The 18,532-nt window shown below is 42.1% G+C and overlaps 1 protein-coding gene across 1 annotated transcript in view; it reads right to left on the reverse strand.

The window, feature by feature from the left end:
* tango6 (transport and golgi organization 6 homolog) overlaps positions 1–18,532 on the reverse strand; it is a 150,970-nt gene that overhangs the window by 70,472 nt on the left and 61,966 nt on the right. Inside the window, exons 5-10 of the mRNA XM_084334981.1 lie at positions 10,782–10,935; positions 9,703–9,809; positions 9,385–9,547; positions 4,066–4,133; positions 2,500–2,615; positions 1,660–1,896 (exon numbers count right to left, since the gene is read on the reverse strand). Of these exons, the coding sequence (XP_084191107.1) occupies positions 1,660–1,896; positions 2,500–2,615; positions 4,066–4,133; positions 9,385–9,547; positions 9,703–9,809; positions 10,782–10,935 (845 nt within the window). The remainder of the gene's footprint in view (positions 1–1,659; positions 1,897–2,499; positions 2,616–4,065; positions 4,134–9,384; positions 9,548–9,702; positions 9,810–10,781; positions 10,936–18,532) is intronic.

Consider the following 18,532-nt stretch of genomic DNA (forward strand, 5'->3'; position numbering starts at 1 on the left):
GGATGAGAAAAGAGAAACAGATTAGGACCAAACTATTTGGTTTCCAGCTGTGAAATTATATAACATGGGACAGTTATCTCCAGAATCTGTCTCACCCATTTCATCCAAACTCCAAAATCTGTTTCACCCATTTCATCCACACTCTTACCCAAACTCCAAGGTCCGTCTCACCCATTTCATCCACACTCTCATCCAAACTCCAAGGTCTGTTTCACCTAGGGATGTCCCGATCCGATCACGTGATCGGGGGCCTTTTTTTTTTTTTTTTACTTTTTTTTTATTCAACAAACATGACCATGTTCACGTCTTAAACTCAAACTGAGGCCTTAGTTTTGGTTTTAAATTGCATATCATTCATTTATTTATTGTCACACAGAGCAGAAGAATTTTGCCAAAACAAACGCATTTCCTTTGATTTAATTATTAGGGATGCTCGATATTGGCTTTTTTACCGATGCCGATATACCGATATTGTCCAACTCTTAATTTCCGATACCGATATCAACCGATACCGATATATGCAGGGTTTCCCCCCCCAAAAAACGGAATAATTTCAGGTAATTAACATTACATATCTCTTGTTGTGGAATTAACACAACATTATGCATACGTTTGACAATAAATAAAATCAGAATTTGTTCTTACTTACTTGCCTGGGTAAATAAAGGTTATAGAAATGTAAAAAAAAAACGATATTTTCCGATATCACATTTTTATAATAATAATAATAATAATAATAATAATAATAATACAGAGGTTGCAGTTCAAAGTGCTTCACAACAGTAATGTGTGAATGCCGATATCGGCCGATAATATCGGTAGGCCGATAATATAGGACATCCCTATTAATTATACATAATTAATAACCCCCCTTACCTCTGCTGACATGGACAACTCTGAACTGTAATCTATGTAATTGTGTTTTCTTTTAACTGCATGTAGTATGTACGTTGTAAGTGATGTTATATGTTATATGTTCTATGTTTTATGTTGGAACTGCAATGCACTGAAACCAAATTCCACCAGCCTGGCTGGGTGGTCATTAAAGAAATTGAATTGAATTATGTCAAGGTCGAGGGATATTCACTAGTTGCAGAACTTGCAGTCACCAGATTTTTACAGACGATGGCGCCATTGCTCTCATGAAGCTTTTCACCTGGATAACGTCAACATTCAGGGTGAATGTAATGTGAGAAATTGGGATGGGGAAAAAAAAAGAATTATCGGTAGATACTCAAAATCACATGATTGGGATCGGATCGGGAGCAAAAAAATTTGACCGGGACATCCCTAGCTTCACCCATACTCATTTGCACCGTACCTTAAAGTTTTGTACCTCATTGTCTGCATTTGTACCTCACTGTTTACAAATTTTTACTCACTGTACTTAGATTGTACTTAGGCTGTACTTTAGATTGTATATTGTATTGTATATTCCTCTTTTACTGTATGAAGCACTCTCAGGGGCTCATACAGAACCAAACATTTCACCGTAAAGTACATGTATTTTATTGTGACAACTAATAAACAAACTTGAACTTGAAACATACTCTCATCCAAACTCCAGGGTCTGTACTGTAGCACCAGATGTAGCTATATAGTTTCATTGTTTTGAAACACTGAAAAGGGTTTATACTGTGCTGTGGATTTGCCAGTCACCTGATGGATTCTCGGAGGCTGAGCTTGGCTCCTCCCTCGCTGCCCGGGGTGAAGAGGAACTCCGGTGCCACGTGGTATATCTGTCCACCTGTCCGTCCGTCCGTCTCCCCCTCTGCCTGTCCCTCCGTCTGCCTGTCTGTCTGTCCAGCCAGGCCAGAAAGCTGCTTCAGAGCTGCTAGGGCGACAGGCGGCTCGGTGTGTGACAGGTACCACATTAAGATCTCCTGACAGGGACCGCTGTGGAGCGTGCACACGCACACACAGAGAGTAAAACAGACACTGACCTTACATAAAGCTTTTCTGACAAGTACCATATTGTGCCGAATATAAGACAGGGTTTTTTTCCCCCAGAATTATTTTGGAAAAAGTGCTGTGGTCTTATTTTTAGGGTCTAGACTTTTAAATGTCATTATACATTCACAACAACAGATTGCGTCAAACGAGTTGCCCAAGCAAGCTGCCGTCTTTCTCTCTGTATCTCCCTCTCCTAACACACACACACAGCCTGCAGTGACGGGCGCCTGGAGAGAAACAGCGACCAGCTCAAACAAAGTGGCTGAAACAACTGTTGAGCAGCCAAGAAATATAACGTATAAGTGTAATGTTAGAATACGGCTAGGCCAAAAAGACCACCTTAAAAATACAGTCAGAGAAAAGATGTTAACCAAAATATGTTAAAAACAACAGCCTACATTGAATAAAACAAAGTGTTTTATTATCATTCTTTTCAAATATGAAAATAATGTATTATTTTTTTTATTTATAATCAGGATCGTCTCATATTGGGACCAATGTGGTTCTGTATGAAGACTTGTACTGTATGAAGTAAAGCAACTGTACCGCAGGTGAGACACGTTCTGCTTGGTGAAACACAACAGACTGAACACAATGGGAAGAACCTCCCCTAGAGCTTCCTTCAGCAGAGGAGCTGATTGGCTGTTCCCCACCACCCAGATCTGAGAGAGAGAGAAGAGAGAGGAGAGGAGAAGATAAGAGAGAGAAGAGTGAGGGAGAGCGAGAGAGAGAGATTTTGGCAGGAAGAGATAGCATTGTATTTATAGAAAAGTTGCTTTACTACAGAGTAAAATTAGCTCACAGTCAGCTCCATACATCAGAGATATGGCCCTAAACTACTGCACATGCTCCAGCTCCCTGCTGGAGGACTACACTGAGGTGAAAAGGGCGGGCGTCTGACAATGTCAGTCAAAGGTTGCCATTCCAAACACTTTTAGCTTTGGTTACTCCTCTACCTGGTGAGAGAGAGTGAAGCTAATTGAGAGAGATGATGGAGGCATCAGGAGGTTCTTTTAAATAGAGTGAGGGTAGAGCTCATGTCATTATGACGTCTGGCTCTACTTTGGACAGCCACACAGTTATGGATCAATCTGGAAAATGAGTTTAAAGGGGACATATTTCAGTCCTTTTCAACACGTTATATATAGGTATTGTTTTTTGCAGAAAAATTCTAACTCAGATTATGCATTCTAGCCGCCCCCTCTGTAGTAACCCGTCTGTTTCAGTCCTGTTCTCAATGGGCTGTTTCTGTGCCTGCATGTACCATCTAGCAGTGATGCACGAGCCTGTACCATTGAACGGAATTCAGATCAAACGTGGACGTTGCAGACCAAATATGACTCGAGATCCAGCAATAGCATAGACATCTTACCGTTTATTTTTTTTATCCACTTTTTCTCCCATTTTCTATATTTTCTCCCATCCCAATTTCGTATCATCCAATTCAACCCTCCCCTGTCATGAACGCTGTTTCTTGCCTCCCACAAGCCGGCTGCAATGTGGACTAAGTCATACATAGCACAAGTCCCCTCCGGTACTTGAGGTAACAGCAGTCGCATCTTTTCACCTGCGCAGCTCGATCTCTCAGTGGCGAGGAGTAACTCGTGGGAGGCTCACGCTGCCCCTGACACTTCCTGATTCTACTGCGCAGGCGCACCAACCGACCTGTAGGAGTCGCTGTCCACAACGCCCGATCCCCACCCTTCAGTTTCCCTCCCCGTAATACGGCCAATGTGTATTACTGCGGACGACCAGCTAAACTGAAAACAATGTGGAGAGTTGGATTCGAACACGCAAACCCAGCGTCTCCACATTGGTGGCGAGTGCCTTGCCCACTACACCACCTAGCCGCCCAGACATCTTACTGTTAAAATGTTTGTCAGATACATATTTTAGGTTCAACTTTAGGTAGAAAAGAGAGGGAGCCGCCATCTTGTACATGCACATTTTATCAAGATATGTTCACACGCACATACAAAGTCTTATTAGGGCGATTGTGGCTGCAATTCTGAATGGCTCATTTCTAGAGGGAGGGTTTTTGTCACAGCTGAACTGCAGAGAAGGCACAATGCACATATAAAAAAATTATTCAGTGTTGGGAAAACCCCTCACCTTGTATACGTCATCCACACAGCGTGTCAGCTCCCACTCCTCCACAGCTCCCTGGGAACCAGCCTCCCCTGGAAACACACCACAAACACTGGATTACTACAAGTAGAAAACACACCACAAACACTGGATTACTACAAGTAGAAAACACACCACAAACACTGGATTACTACAAGTAGAAAACACACCACAAACACTGGATTACTACAAGTAGAAAACACACCACAAACACTGGATTACTACAAGTAGAAAACACACCACAAACACTGGATTACTACAAGTAGAAAATACACCACAAACACTGGATTACTACAAGTAGAAAACACACTACAAACACTGGGTTACTACAAGTAGAAAACACACCACAAACACTGGATTACTACAAGTAGAAAACACACCACAAACACTGGGTTACTACAAGTAGAAAACACACCACAAACACTGGATTACTACAAGTAGAAAACACGCCACAAACACTGGGTTACTACAAGTAGAAAACACACCACAAACAACTGGGTTACTACAAGTAGAAAACACACCACAAACAACAGATTACCACATTTTACTGCAGATAATGATTTCAAATAACAAACTTAAAATACATACACATACTAATTATCGATATCATACATTACTTTTACAGAATATAGAGACTTAAACCATTAAATATAATTTGGTGTAATGTAAAAATATCATTAATTTGCGACTCGGCACAGTCAAACCCACCTCGATTCCTCAAAAAAGGTGAAATGTTGCAGAATTCTGAAATAGGTCGAAATTGAGATATTGGCAACTTTCCTTCACAGCGGTGTGCTCTGCCATAATTGAACACCCCTAGTACACATACAGCTACAAAGGCACATATCACAGATTTACAATATTGTTGTCATACGTCATATTTTACTTGAATCGAAAGCAAGTTTGAAACCCGACGTTGAACTTCAAGAACTCTATCACTCTGAAAATGATGTTAACTACGCTTCTGAGAAACGCACGCACGTGTACACAGGCACACACATACTGTACAAGCAAGCATGTGCACACATACGTTTATATACAGGTGCATGTATATACACTCATGCACAAACCAATGTGTACTGTATGTGCACACGCACGCACACACACACTCGTGGTATGACTTGAAATCCAAATCACGGTATATTCTCACATTTATCTCTGTAATTCTTCATCGTGTTGGCCCTCTGTCAACATGTTTGTAATGCTTGTCTGTCAACATGTTTATCAATCAACATGTGATTGGTTGTTGTACCAAATGTTGTTCCTATTGAATTAAAGGAACATGCCAACATTATGGGAAATGTGCTTACCATCTTCTCCAGAGCCAGACAAGAAGATAGATACCAATTTCCTCTCAGCTTCCATTCATTTGTGCTAAGCTGGGCTAGCTTGCAGCTGAATAGCTTTCTACTGAACACACAGAGAGGAGATTGGTATCCATCTTCTTGTCCAACTCTGGAGAACACGGTAAGTGGATTTCCCATAATGTTGGCGTGTTCCTTTAAAAGGGGCACAAAATTAAACAGTCTATGAACTGGATGGATGCATTTACATAACATATTGATATGGAGACAATTAGGCTGGTAAGATTTATAATGTCTGTACATTTTCAGTTTATTGCCCTGACCTATACATTGGCCAACACACACGCAAACACACACACACACAAAAGTGCACACGCAGAGTAAATGCCACTGGTCATTCATTCCTCAATGGTCAATGTATTGACAGGCAGAGGAGACTCCAATTAAAGGCCAGGTAGTCTATTACCACAGCACTGTAAATTACAGACAGAGGGAATTAACTGTTATTCTAGAGTTCCTTCCAGCTCTCTGAGCCTGTAGCACTAGTACAGCTGTGTTCGCTTCACTAGAAGCATGGGACACGAGTCACGACACTGTCATACAGAGAGGAAGCATCTTAAACATGTTACTGCCATTGGGTGAAAACATTGTATTGTATAAAAAAAATACTTTTCAGGAATTGAGGAAAAACAACCTAATTTTCAGATCGACACCCATGTGTTTTTGAAGTTCTACATTGGGTTGTAAAGGATCACACCAACATTATTCAGACAAGAAGATACTGTAGATACCAATTTCCTCTCTGTGCCAGCCTGACTGGATAAGACGGTAAGCTAATTTCCCATAATGTTGGTGTGTTCCTTTAACTTCTTAATGTTCCGCCAATGGGCCGTCACACATTTTACAGACATCTGTCGGCGTCATGCTGTGTTCTTGTCCATCAACCAACACATCGGCCGCCGTTTGATTGACACACCGCTTGACGTATTACGTGATTCCAATCTCGGGTTATAGAATAGAAGAATATAAATACTTTATTTAATTCAGCAATACAGATCGCTCACAGTAACCAGTAAACATTTAGGTAGTCAGAAACAAAAGTAACAAATAAGAATAAAGAATAAAAATACGGTCCGGGATATATGTTATGTATATACATTCAAATTTTTTACGATTTAAAAGTAAAAGTCCGGGAATGATAGATAGCACTGTCACTCTGTGCTCAGTGATGCAGTGAGGCACAGTGATGCGTTATAAAGTCTGATGTCTGTCGGAATGAAGGACTTCCTGTGCCGTTCAGTGTTGCATCTTGGGAGTCTTATTCTAACACTGAACATGCTCCTTCTATCAGCCAAGTCTGTGTATAGTGGGTGGGAGGGGTTGTCCATGATGACGTGGAGCTTAGCAAGGCTCCTCCTCTCCGCCACGTTTGCTAGAGAGTCCAGCTCCACCCCTACCACGTTACTGACCTTCCTGACCAGCTTATCCATCCTGTTTGTGTCCCCGGCTCTCAGTCTGCTGCCCCAGCAGGTCACAGCGTACAAGAAGGCGCCCGCCACCACCGGCTCGTAGAACATCCTCAACATCCTTGTGCAGACTTTGAAGGATCTCAGCCTTCTGAGGAAGTAGAGTCAGCTCTGGCCCTTCTTGTAGAGCGCCTCTGCATGTTTTTACCCGTTCAGGTTGTTGTCAATGTACTCTGACTGAGGTATTTGTAGTCCTCAACTAGGGCTGGGCGATATGGCCAAAAATTATATCACAATATCGATAACGATATCATATCACTCGATATCTATAATTATCGATATTGTTATAAGTATTCACAGATGTACTCTTCCTCCTCCCCACAGATGTACTCCTCCTCCTCCTCCTCCCCACAGATGTACTCCTCCTCCTCCTCCTCCTCCTCCTCCTCCTCCTCCTCCCCACAGATGTACTCCTCCCCTTGCCAGTTCCCTGGTCTACATCACATTTAGCTGGAGGTGGTTCTTTTCGCATCATGTGACGAAGTCCGCCACCAGTGCCCGGTATTCCCCCTCATCACAGAGGAGACCAAACAGCCAACAAGCGTCAGTTTCGAAAAAGTTACCACCTCCGGTTTCACCTCTCAATGACTGGACAAATCACCACTGACGCTGAAAATGATTGACCGGTGGGTAGCCAATGAAATTCTGAAAAGAATGACATCTTACTTGTGGCGGCTACGTGGCGCAGTGGGCAAGGCGCTCGCAACGAATGCTGGAGACTGGGCTCGAACAGGATGCCTCCTGTTCGAGCCCCGCTCTCCACATTGCTTTCAGTTTAGCTGGTCGTCCACAGTAATACACATTGGCCGTATTACGGGGAGGGAAACTGAAGGGTGGGGATCGGGCGTTGTGGACAGCGACTCCTACAGGTCGGTTGGTGCGCCTGCGCAGTAGAATCAAGAAGCGACGGGGTGGGGTCCCTCCAAAGCCCAGACCCCCGACGCTGAAAGATCGAGCTGCGCAGGTGAAAAGATGCAACGGCTGTTACCTCGAGTATCGGAGGGGACTCGTGCTATGTATGACTTAGTCCACATTGCAGCCGGCTTGTGGGAGGCAAGAAACAACTTTCGAAGACAGGGGAGGGTTGAATTGGACGATATGAAAATTGGGATGGGAGAAAAATAGAAAATGGGAGAAAAAGTGGATCAAAAAAGAAAAAAGAATGACATCTTACTTGAGTTGGTTTTCTGAGACCGGGAGAAGCAGTAAAAGCGGTAAAAACTTACCGTATGCCAGAGAATAAACGTGGGCCTGTCTAGGTTGTAGGTAAGACTTCAGGCTATGGCCCCAGCAGTGTTTTGAGCTAATAACCATAGAGTAGATAGATCTGCACTTCTGCAGGCATCCGTTTGCAAAAGAATTCAGACGAAAATGAAAAAAACTTTTATTTCAGTGTGTTCAAACCTCTGTAACTCTATGACAATATCACTCTGATTCTTGTTGATTCTGTTGTGGAAGAAACTTCAGAATGTTTCCTTTCAAAAGAGGCCAGACCTGTCCATCTGCTACAAATGGTTCCCGAATAGCGTCCAATTTATTTTGAGTATGTAATCGACAGGCGTTTCATGCAAAATGTAAAGGACTGTTAAGAGGTTAATGGGGTTCACGGGCCCTAGGTTGGCAGCAACGCTTGGTTTAGCAGCTGAACTTAAAGAGCAAGTTCAGAATTTTGGACACTTGGTCGTATTTCGTAGCTGTGTCGATGATGTTGTCGAAGGTCATTGAGTCCTTTCTTACCACAATCCATGCTGTGCTTCATAACAGATCTCTAGCTCCTCCTTAGTTGGCCACAAAACTCATGTCAAGTAATGGGGCCACAGAAAAGAGCATTTAAACATAATCAAATGTGCATCCAAAACAAAATGCTTTGCTGTGGGAATACTGTGGAGTAGATTTCAGGGATTTTTGTACAGACTAAAGAGTGGCCCCAATATTTTACATTGGTTTTGTGGCTAATTAGCCAGAGCTGCAGGTATCTAGTATGAAGAATAGCATGGCTTGTGCTGAGAAAGAACTCCACTGATTGACAACATCATTGACAAGGAAGAAATTGGGCTAGGGGTCCAAAATTACCCTTTAAGTTCATTTTGCAAACCCCTTTGAGAGAGCCATGTCGTAGTGATGTTCTATCAAATAGTCATCAAGCAATTAAAACCAACCAAAACCTGTGAAGGGACAAAGGATGTGACAATAAATGGTAAGTTAGAGTGTTGTGTTCATTTATAGTTAAAGACAGTAGAGGTCAAGTACTTTATTATATAAAGATGGTAAGTTAGAGTGTTGTATTCATTCATAGTTAAAGACAGTAGAGGTTGTCTTTTTTAAACTGAGGTTTCTATTTCTTCAGTACAAGGGTTCAATTTAAATCTCATATTTACCTGTCTAGGGTTAGTCCTTGTATCAAGAGCTCAGTCAATGAACGAGAGAATAAATCACTGATTGGGCCTTTAGATAAATACATCTGCACTACTGACCGTTGGGCGAGCCACAGCGCTGCAGGGGTAGGAGTAAGGGAGCTAGGAGGTACTGCTGAGCAAACAGAGGCATCTCCTCCACCATGGTGAGCGCCGCCCCGGTGGCCACACGCTGGAACTGCTGGGCTGTCAACTTGTCTTTGAAGTGAAGGAGTTCTAGAATCTGGAAGGACGTTTAGAAAAGCAGGATCGCCAATTTTGCAAGATACTGTAGCTGTAGAAAAGGAATTAAGTATTACAGTGAGTGAGTGAGTGAGTGAGTGAGTGAGTGAGTGAGTGAGTGAGTGAGTGAGTGAGTGAGTGAGTGAGTGAGTTTACCTGAGGGCAGACGAGCCTGTAGTAGCCGTCAGGTGATGCAGACTGCTGGGGGCAGGCTGCTAGGATCTTGGCCACACTGTCACATTTCCTCCAGTCTGAGTCGCCCCCTAGTGGACACAGTGGTGATAAAGAGCACTCCTTATAGTCATAGAACATACTACACCAACACAAGAAAGGGTCTGATGTCACTGTGCCCAATAGAAGACTGTGGTTGATGTCAATATGCCCAGTAGAAGACTGTGATTGATCACGTCACTATTCCCAGTAGAAAACTGACTGATGTCACTGTGCCCAAAAGACTGTGATTGATGTCACTATGACCAGTAGAAGACTGACTGATGTCACTATGACGAGTAGAAGACTGGGACACAGTTGGGATGAAGAGGGATTTATATTGTATTTTATCAACTGAGCCAACAGTCAGTGGGCATAATCACTGTCATATCACTGTCACTGGTAAACGATGCATTTCTTCTGAGTGCTCACTTAGTTGACAGTGGCACGAGACTCTAAATCGGAAATATCAATCGAGCCTGTTCAAACTGTAATGATGCGATTTAATTGATTGATATGAGGATAATAGAGGATTGTGATTACATAGAAGTCGGAATTACTTCAAACAAATTCTATTTTACCTTGAATTTGTTCAAACTTGATTTTGGGGGGAATTACAGCCCTTTAATATTTTTTTTGAAATGTATATCCTTTATTTAACCAGGGTAATCACATTATCTTTTTCAAGTGGGTCTGGCCAAGAAGGCAGTATATATAAAACAACATAACACCCCCCCCCCCCCCCCCCAAAAAAGGAAATAGAGTAGATGGTAAAAGCACACACATATTAAAAAGGAGAGAAAATGTCACATTTCAATGAAAAAGACTAAATTAAACATGGCAAGCAGGTGTCCAATCTTTCTTTACAAGACTCTAGTTTCAGATATTTTTGTAATGGGTTCCAGGAGAACGGAGCAGCATAGCTGAACACATGTTTCACAAATCCAACAGCCAGTCCAACAGTCAGAGTGACAGCCCTATAGGGCACGGCCATACTAAACCTACAGTGTGTTTATCCATCTCACCTGCGCCGCCCTCAAGGATGGCTCTGATTACATACTGGACACCGCAGGGCTGCATCAGCCGGTCAGACAACAGCTGGCCACACAGACGTCTCAGCCAAGGGGGAGCAACTGCCAGGGAGGCCCTACTGCTGCTAGAGCCTCCTGCTGGAGGAGCCTGGAGGAAAGACGTGTCAAGTATTTCTTTCTCATTTTCTGTGACAGTTTTTGTGAACAATTTGCAGGATCTTAGTAGTTAATTTTACTAAATTATCGCAAATTACACCCTGAAAACCTACAAACTACTAGGAATGTCTGATCACTGAGTGTGCCTGACTCTCACCTAAACTGCACGGACTACAACGTATAATGAATGACGTATATCATGCCAGTTAGGGTACCTTATAGGGCTGACCTTCAAAGCTTTTTTTGGCAATCGAAGCTTCGGGGGGCCGAGCTTCGATTTTAATTCGAAGCTTCGGGAAAAAAATATATAAAAAAAAATATATATATATATATTAATTATAATATATATATTTTTTTTATCTTATGTTGTGGGACTTGTACAGCACTTTGGTAAACGTTGTTGTTTTTAAATGTGCTCTATAAATAAAGTGGATTGGATTAATTAATTAAGTAGCCCCTTTCGTGACTGTAACGCAGCCAACAAGGTTTCACTCGGCTGCGCTGCCTGGGTGCAGTGGGGCTGCTCTCACAGCCAACGACATGACATTACATAATTATGTTGCAACCTTCGTCTATCAAGCAAACAATTATATTATATTTAATTCATCATTTATAATTATATCAGACAATGCACCTACAAAAGCAGATGATTACAATTAAATTAGCCAACTTGGTAACACATTAGTCATAGCAGCAAAGGCATAGCCTTATTAATGTTTGTGTGGCGTCGCTGTCGTGTACAACGATACTTACGTTTTTTAGGTGATTTGACAAAGTTGTTGTAGAGTTGTGATATGCCATTTTCTTCTGGCATATCTGGCACTCTGCTTTTTGGGCATTGTCTTTGCATATTTTAAAGTGTAACCACACATCTGATGACTTCTTCGTCGACATGTCTGCTGCACATGTGCTTGTTGTTTACCAACACAGATAATCTCCACGTGCTTGTTGTAGAGAGGTGGAGTCGAGGCGCCGCTTACTTTCGTTTCATTGGAATGGAGGCGCAAGATTTGAGGCAAAAACTTAAACTTTGATTTTTTTTTTTATGTTCGAAGCTTGTGCCATCGAACGAAGCTTCGAAGTATTTAAGACAGCCCTAGTACCTTATGTATACTGCACCTGTGTATACTGTATACTTTACTTACTCATAGTATATATTTTGATTCTAGTGTTTATTGTAACCATATTTATCATAATGTATAATATAACTGATAGGGCATACAGACCCTCATCTGCACCTTTGATCACACTGCCTACTTGCTCAGATGCGTATATTCAGAGTTAATTGTATTGTTTACACTGCCTATTTTTACTTTTCTACTGTACTATAATTTTATTGCCTCTATTTATGTCTTCTACTATTATTACCATGCCCATACCTTCCCTCCCCCATGCTGCTATGATGCCTGCATTTCCCCAAGGGGATCAATAAAGGAATATCTTATCTTAAAAAGGCTGGTCATCTTATATTTGTGCTCTACATATTGGAGGTGTTCTGGTAAAGAAACTGCGACTTTGGAGCAATATTTATCCCTTTTCCTGCTCTCAGTGGATTCCTTGCAATCTCAAATTTTTGCTTAAAAACTCATTCTGGCATGGCCTTCAAAACACAGTGATGTTAATGTTGGATAATCCACCAGTTAACCAGTAGGTTTAAACTTTCAAAGGGTTCAAAGTAAGGTCAAGTTAACAAAGGACTGAGGAGGAGGTATATAATTCATTCATTCAAACATTTATGATCATGGTGATCCATGTGGGAGTCGAATAGAATTATTTTTTTCATTTCAACCTTTATTTAAAATCGTAAGCATTTGAGGTTTCTCTCATTTACAGAAACGACGATTGTACAAAAATGTAAACAGTACATAATACAAACAATATTCACAGAAATGTAAACACCAGAGTAAAAATAAAAAACGTTTCAAATAATTAAAAAAGATCAGCTAAAACAGTTACAGGTAGTCACACAATGGTCTGAAATCATACGTTTAAACATTCCAAGGGAAGGGAGAACCTCCAATTTCAGAGAGAGTTGAAGGACATTCCATGTCCACTATGTTCCTAACTACTGTCAGCGACTTCTGGTCATTGAGAAGCGCTATATAAATACAAATAATAATAATTATTATTATTATGAGTTAGAGGCATCAAAGGAAAAGGCTGACTTCCCTAGATCAGAACAAACTTGAGGAACGAACCATCCAGTCATTCGATCGAGTTGAATAGGTTCCAATATTCCAATCTAACAGTGAAGAGATATAAACAGGTTGTTTACCAATAAGGGCTTTAAAAATAAATCCCAGTGTTTGTTGCGCCTTTCTGTAAGAGAAGGCCAACCACCCCTATCATACAGGACACAATGGTGAGTATCATATCTGTCACCAGTAATAAATCTAAGAGCTGAGTGATATGCAGAATCCAGAGGTTTAAGAGTTGATGCCGCAGCATGCCTATAAATTACATCACCATAGTCCAAAACTGATAAGAAGACTGATTCAACTGATTCAAACTTCCAATCAAGCACTGTGAGCGGAAATTTGGCCCCATAATTACCCATGCAATCCGAACATGGCGGGAAACACACAAAAAATATCCTAACCCTCAAAAATGGCATAATCACACTCCCATATTCAATAACAATGCACTCTTAATGGGAAAACGTCCTATAAGATTCCCTATATGGGAAGAGCAAGACATACACTCATTAGGGGATATTTTTAATAACCAGGGCTTCTGTAGTTATGGAGAAATATGCACAAAGTTTAACCTCACCGAGTCCACATGGCTTTTTTACATACAGTTACGCCTATGTTTGAAGTCTCACAGTGTTCCATTATACATACCAGTTGAACACCACAGATACCACAAATGTTTCTATGAAAGAGAAACATTGGGAGGTTTTGTATCTGGTTTTTATGATCAATTACTAACGTCCTCGTATGAAACCCTTCAACTAGACACTGTCTGGAGGAGGGATATTCCAGACCTGGAAAGTGACTTTGATTGGCAAGAAGCATGGGCAAATGTCCGTCTTACATCAAGGAACCCGGACCATCAACAAATCAATCTTAACTATATTCACAGGACATACTTGACTCCTATAAGACTGAACAGAATGGGCCTGAAACAGGACTCAAAATGCTCCCAATGTACAAATGGAGACGAAGGGACATTTATGCACATGTATTGGGACTGCCCACCAGTTAAGGCATTCTGGAAAGATGTGACCCATCAATTATCAAAACTCGTATCTTGGAATATACCAGTACACCCCTCTGTATTGCTTTTAAATTATGTTTTTGAGTTTGCAGTAAATCCACAGCTAAAGAGATTGGTCTTATCGGGTATCACAGTAGCTAAAAAACTGATCGCATCACGCTGGTTTCAACCGGAAAAAATGTGCCGGAAAGTTTTGTCTCTTACATATCTCGATGTGATATATCAAGAAATATCTACAGCAAGAATTCTGGGTCTCAACGAATCCAAAATGTCAATGTGGGTAGAAGTGGTGGAGAGAATAAAAGCTAGCTTATAATGGTAGTGTCTGGTTAGGAGTGAGGGATAATGGAGGTACTATCCAAGGAGGGGTCCAGGAGGGGGGGGTTCGAGCTGGAGCATATGTGTGTAGGGTTTTAGAAAATAGGTATTAGGGGTATGTCCTGTATAAGCATTTATATAATTGTTAATTTCGCTGGATATACACTGTATACGGTTAAAATATTATTATAGACTTTTTTTTGTCTTGTTTCTGTACTTGCATGTAATTTTAACCACCTTGACTGTTAGTTTCATTATGCATTATGTGTTGAGTACTGACTTTTAATAATTTTTGTTTTGCAATAATAAAAAAAAGAAAAAAAAAAGAAAAAAATAAGACTGATTCAACTATTCTTTTTCTACTAAATAGAGGAAAATTGGATCCGTTTCTGTACAGGAATTGGAAACCAATTTTCTGTCGCAGTTTAGAGGCAAGATTGTCCACATGGAACTTAAATGTAAATTTCTCGTCAAGCCACAGGCCAAAATATTTATACTCAGTGACTCTCTCTATACAAGAGCCACTGACAGTAGATATCCGCACATCATCAAAGTTAATATTCCTGGCTCTTGAAAACATAAACTTTGTCTTACTAGCATTAACACAATGGGGACGAACAACGGAGATCTCTGTGTTTCGATTCCACCCGTTGTGGACAGAAGCACGGATAAATCCGTGGCAAGTTGTTATTGCTTTTATTCCATTTTAATAACCTATTCAAGGTCGCCGAGCGGCACTGCAGATTTACTCTACTCTATGAATTCGAGAAGGTGCAATACCGGCCAGATCCTCTTAGGGGCGCTATCGCGATAATGCAGTGTGCCCTGTGGCTGAACAGAATATTTTTTTTTTTACTTTCAATGGAGATTTCAGTTAGCAGGATTCTAGATGTGCAGCATGTAGCTTGGATTACGTTTTGCATCGCAGATTTCACCATGCAATAAGGGGATTTATCATCAGCCAATGGACATATCGATCTACCAGAATGGGGAAATGCTCGGGGGGATCCCACCGGACCACGGTAAGATCTTTTTCACGTAAAGTACATCCCGATCTGGCCTTGTTTTGATAGCCATCCAGGCGTTCGGCCTATGAGGCTACCGCGGTTATTGGTAATCAATCATCAGAAACGACGTCCCCGCCCCCCCCCCCCCTTTCATGCATACATGCGTGAGGATTGTGCCGATCATATGCAGTTTGAGTTTTAACTGGAGCGTATCTATAACCGAAATGCCATTGGATTTAACGTTATTAGCTATTAGGCCATTATCTCGGCTTCCAGGAAATATACTAGACCAAATCCGGTATAATGCTTATATTCACGGCGCTATAAAATGAGAACGTATTGATGAAATTGTTTTTTCTTTAAGCCATTTTGAAGGGACGGTTTATGGTCTCAATTCACAATGAGAATGGACAGATAGCAATACTATAAAGTATAGATTTAGCTCTACAAACAGCCCCACGTCTGTTTACATTTCACGGTCCTCTTGAGATTAATTAGACTCATCCCAGTGGCCGCGAAAGTGTTAAGAACCAATTTAAGACTAGCAAGGGCATCCTGTAGAGCAAAAAAGGAAAGTTGCAATTTCTCAATGGCCAACTGTACAGAGTCTGCAATACAGTACACAATTGTGTCATCAGCATACAAATGGGCATGACACAGTGGCGGCTGGTCAATAGGGGCGCTAGAGCGCCGCCCTCCCTGGTTAAAAGAGAGAAGAAGAAGAATATATATATTTTTTTTTTAAGAGCCCTAGAAATCAAATAAACATGTTTAAAATGAATAATATTTACTCATTTTAAGTATGTTTGTGTTTCCAATGCACAATTAGGGATGGGTACCGAATTCGGTACTTTTGAGGTACTGAACCAAAACACGTCGGTACTACCGAGTATCGAATCAAGTGAGAAACCAAAAAAAAAAAAAAAAAAAAAAAATCTCATGTCAACGTTCACACGCACAATATGCTTACCTAGGATTTGACTCGATTCAACAACAAAGCAGTCGGAGCAATGACAAGCCGAAAACTGTCGAAATTGTAGTTATTTGAAGTTTTGATTTTTTTTTTTTTTACGACTGAGGTAGGTAAATAAAATTTCTTGAGACTAAAGTACCGAAAAAAGGTACCGTTGGGTACCGGTATCGATTCACAGGTACCGGTACCGGTATCGGTTCAAATGTGAAAGGTACCCATCCCTATGCACAATATAACGTTAATATATCAAATATAAATAATTGTTTTCATTAACAAGAAGTGACTGTCTGCTAGAGAATAATACCGCCTCTATACTTTCCATAGCCGCATTTCTCCTGGGCTAGACGCATAGCGCTTACAGTGGGCGTGCACTGGTTTCATCGCTGTACTGTCGCAGCCAATCAGTGCGTAATTCGCTGTGCGTTGAAATATGATGTATTATGATGGAAACCGGGCGCGTTTTCAAGCGATCTATTATCATCTAAGCAAGCAGCGTCAATCATTTCCGTAGCCGCATTTCTCTGAGACGCTCTCTGATGGCCAACGTCAGTTTCTACACTGGGAAAGCTTAGCCACTCTTCGTTCGAAGTAGGTTAAGGTAACGTTAGAGTTTGTCTTAGAGCGTGACGGCAAGTTCTTTCGACGGTTAAGCTTAGGCACTCTTTCAAAGTTGGTTAAGGTTAGAGTTTGTCTTAGAGGCTCATTCTGCTAGCGGCTTCGGAAAATCTGATCATGCAGCCATTTTTCTTTCACCAAAATATAAACAAAGGATCAAGAGCACTCCGGTAGTCTCGCGAGAGGTGCAGAAATGGGATGTGGAGTCAGAGGAGACACTCCAAGCTGCGCTTGAGTGCACAGACTGGAGCGTGTTCCGTGACACAGATAACATCAATGACTACACGGAGACAGTGCTGGACTTTGTTCGTACTTTGGTGGAAGAAACAATCCCCACTACCATAATTAAAGTTTACCCAAATCAAAAGCCCTGGGTAGACAAATCCGTCCGTGAAGCTCTGAAAGCGCGCACCAAAGCATACAACGCCGGCCTGGTGGCAGGCAACATGAATGACCACAAGGTGGCGCGATACAACGTAAGGAGGACAGTAATAGAGGCAAAACGGCGCTACAGGGATAAAATTGAACTTCAGTTTGAACAGGCTGACTCCAGAGCTATGTGGCAGGGCCTCAAAACGATGACAGACTACAAAGGCACCTCCCTCAAACTGAACAGTGACATCTCCTTAGAAAATGATCTCAATACCTTCTATGCGAGGTTTGAGGCTGGTAATAACACCAGCCTACAAGCCACGGCAATGGGGGGGGGGGGGGGGGGGGGTCTGCTGGTGGAGACTCAGTGTTCAGGGTAACAGAGCATGAGGTGAGGCGGACCTTTAAAAAAGTGAATATCAGGAAGGCAGCAGGACCGGACGGCATCCCCGGCCGCGTCCTAAAAGTCTGTGCCGACCAACTGGCCCCGGTATTCACTGATATATTTAACCTGTCCTTAGAACAGGCTGTCATCCCCACCTGCCTTTAGAAGTCCACTATCATCCCTGTACCTAAAAAATCCAAGCCTGCTTGCCTCAACGACTACCGCCCTGTAGCTCTCACCTCCATAACCATGAAGTGCTTTGAGAAGCTAGTAAAGGGCTACATCTGCTCCTCCCTCCCCATCAACCTGGACCCCCTGCAATTTGCATACCGCCCCAACAGGTCCACGGAGGATGCCATAGCCCATGTGCTGCACACAGCAGCATCACACCTGGACAAGAGGAAGGGGAACTATGTGAGAATGCTATTCATCGACTACAGCTCGGCATTCAATACCAGTCCCCTCCAAACTCATAGCCAAGCTCAGGGACCTGGGCTTGAACTATGACCTCTGCCAGTGGGTCTTGGACTTCCTGACGGGCAGACCCCAGGTGGTGAGAGCAGGCAACTGCACCTCCTCATCCATCACCCTCAACATAGGGGCCCCCCAGGGCTGTGTTCTGAGTCCCCCTCCTCTACTCCCTGTACACACACGACTTTTTGATTTCCAGCAGATTGGAGAGAATCGTCCTTTCTCACCC

Source organism: Notolepis coatsorum (genome assembly GCF_963971535.1).
Source record: "Notolepis coatsorum genome assembly, chromosome: 18".
In the NCBI taxonomy this organism is placed as follows: domain Eukaryota; kingdom Metazoa; phylum Chordata; class Actinopteri; order Aulopiformes; family Paralepididae; genus Notolepis; species Notolepis coatsorum.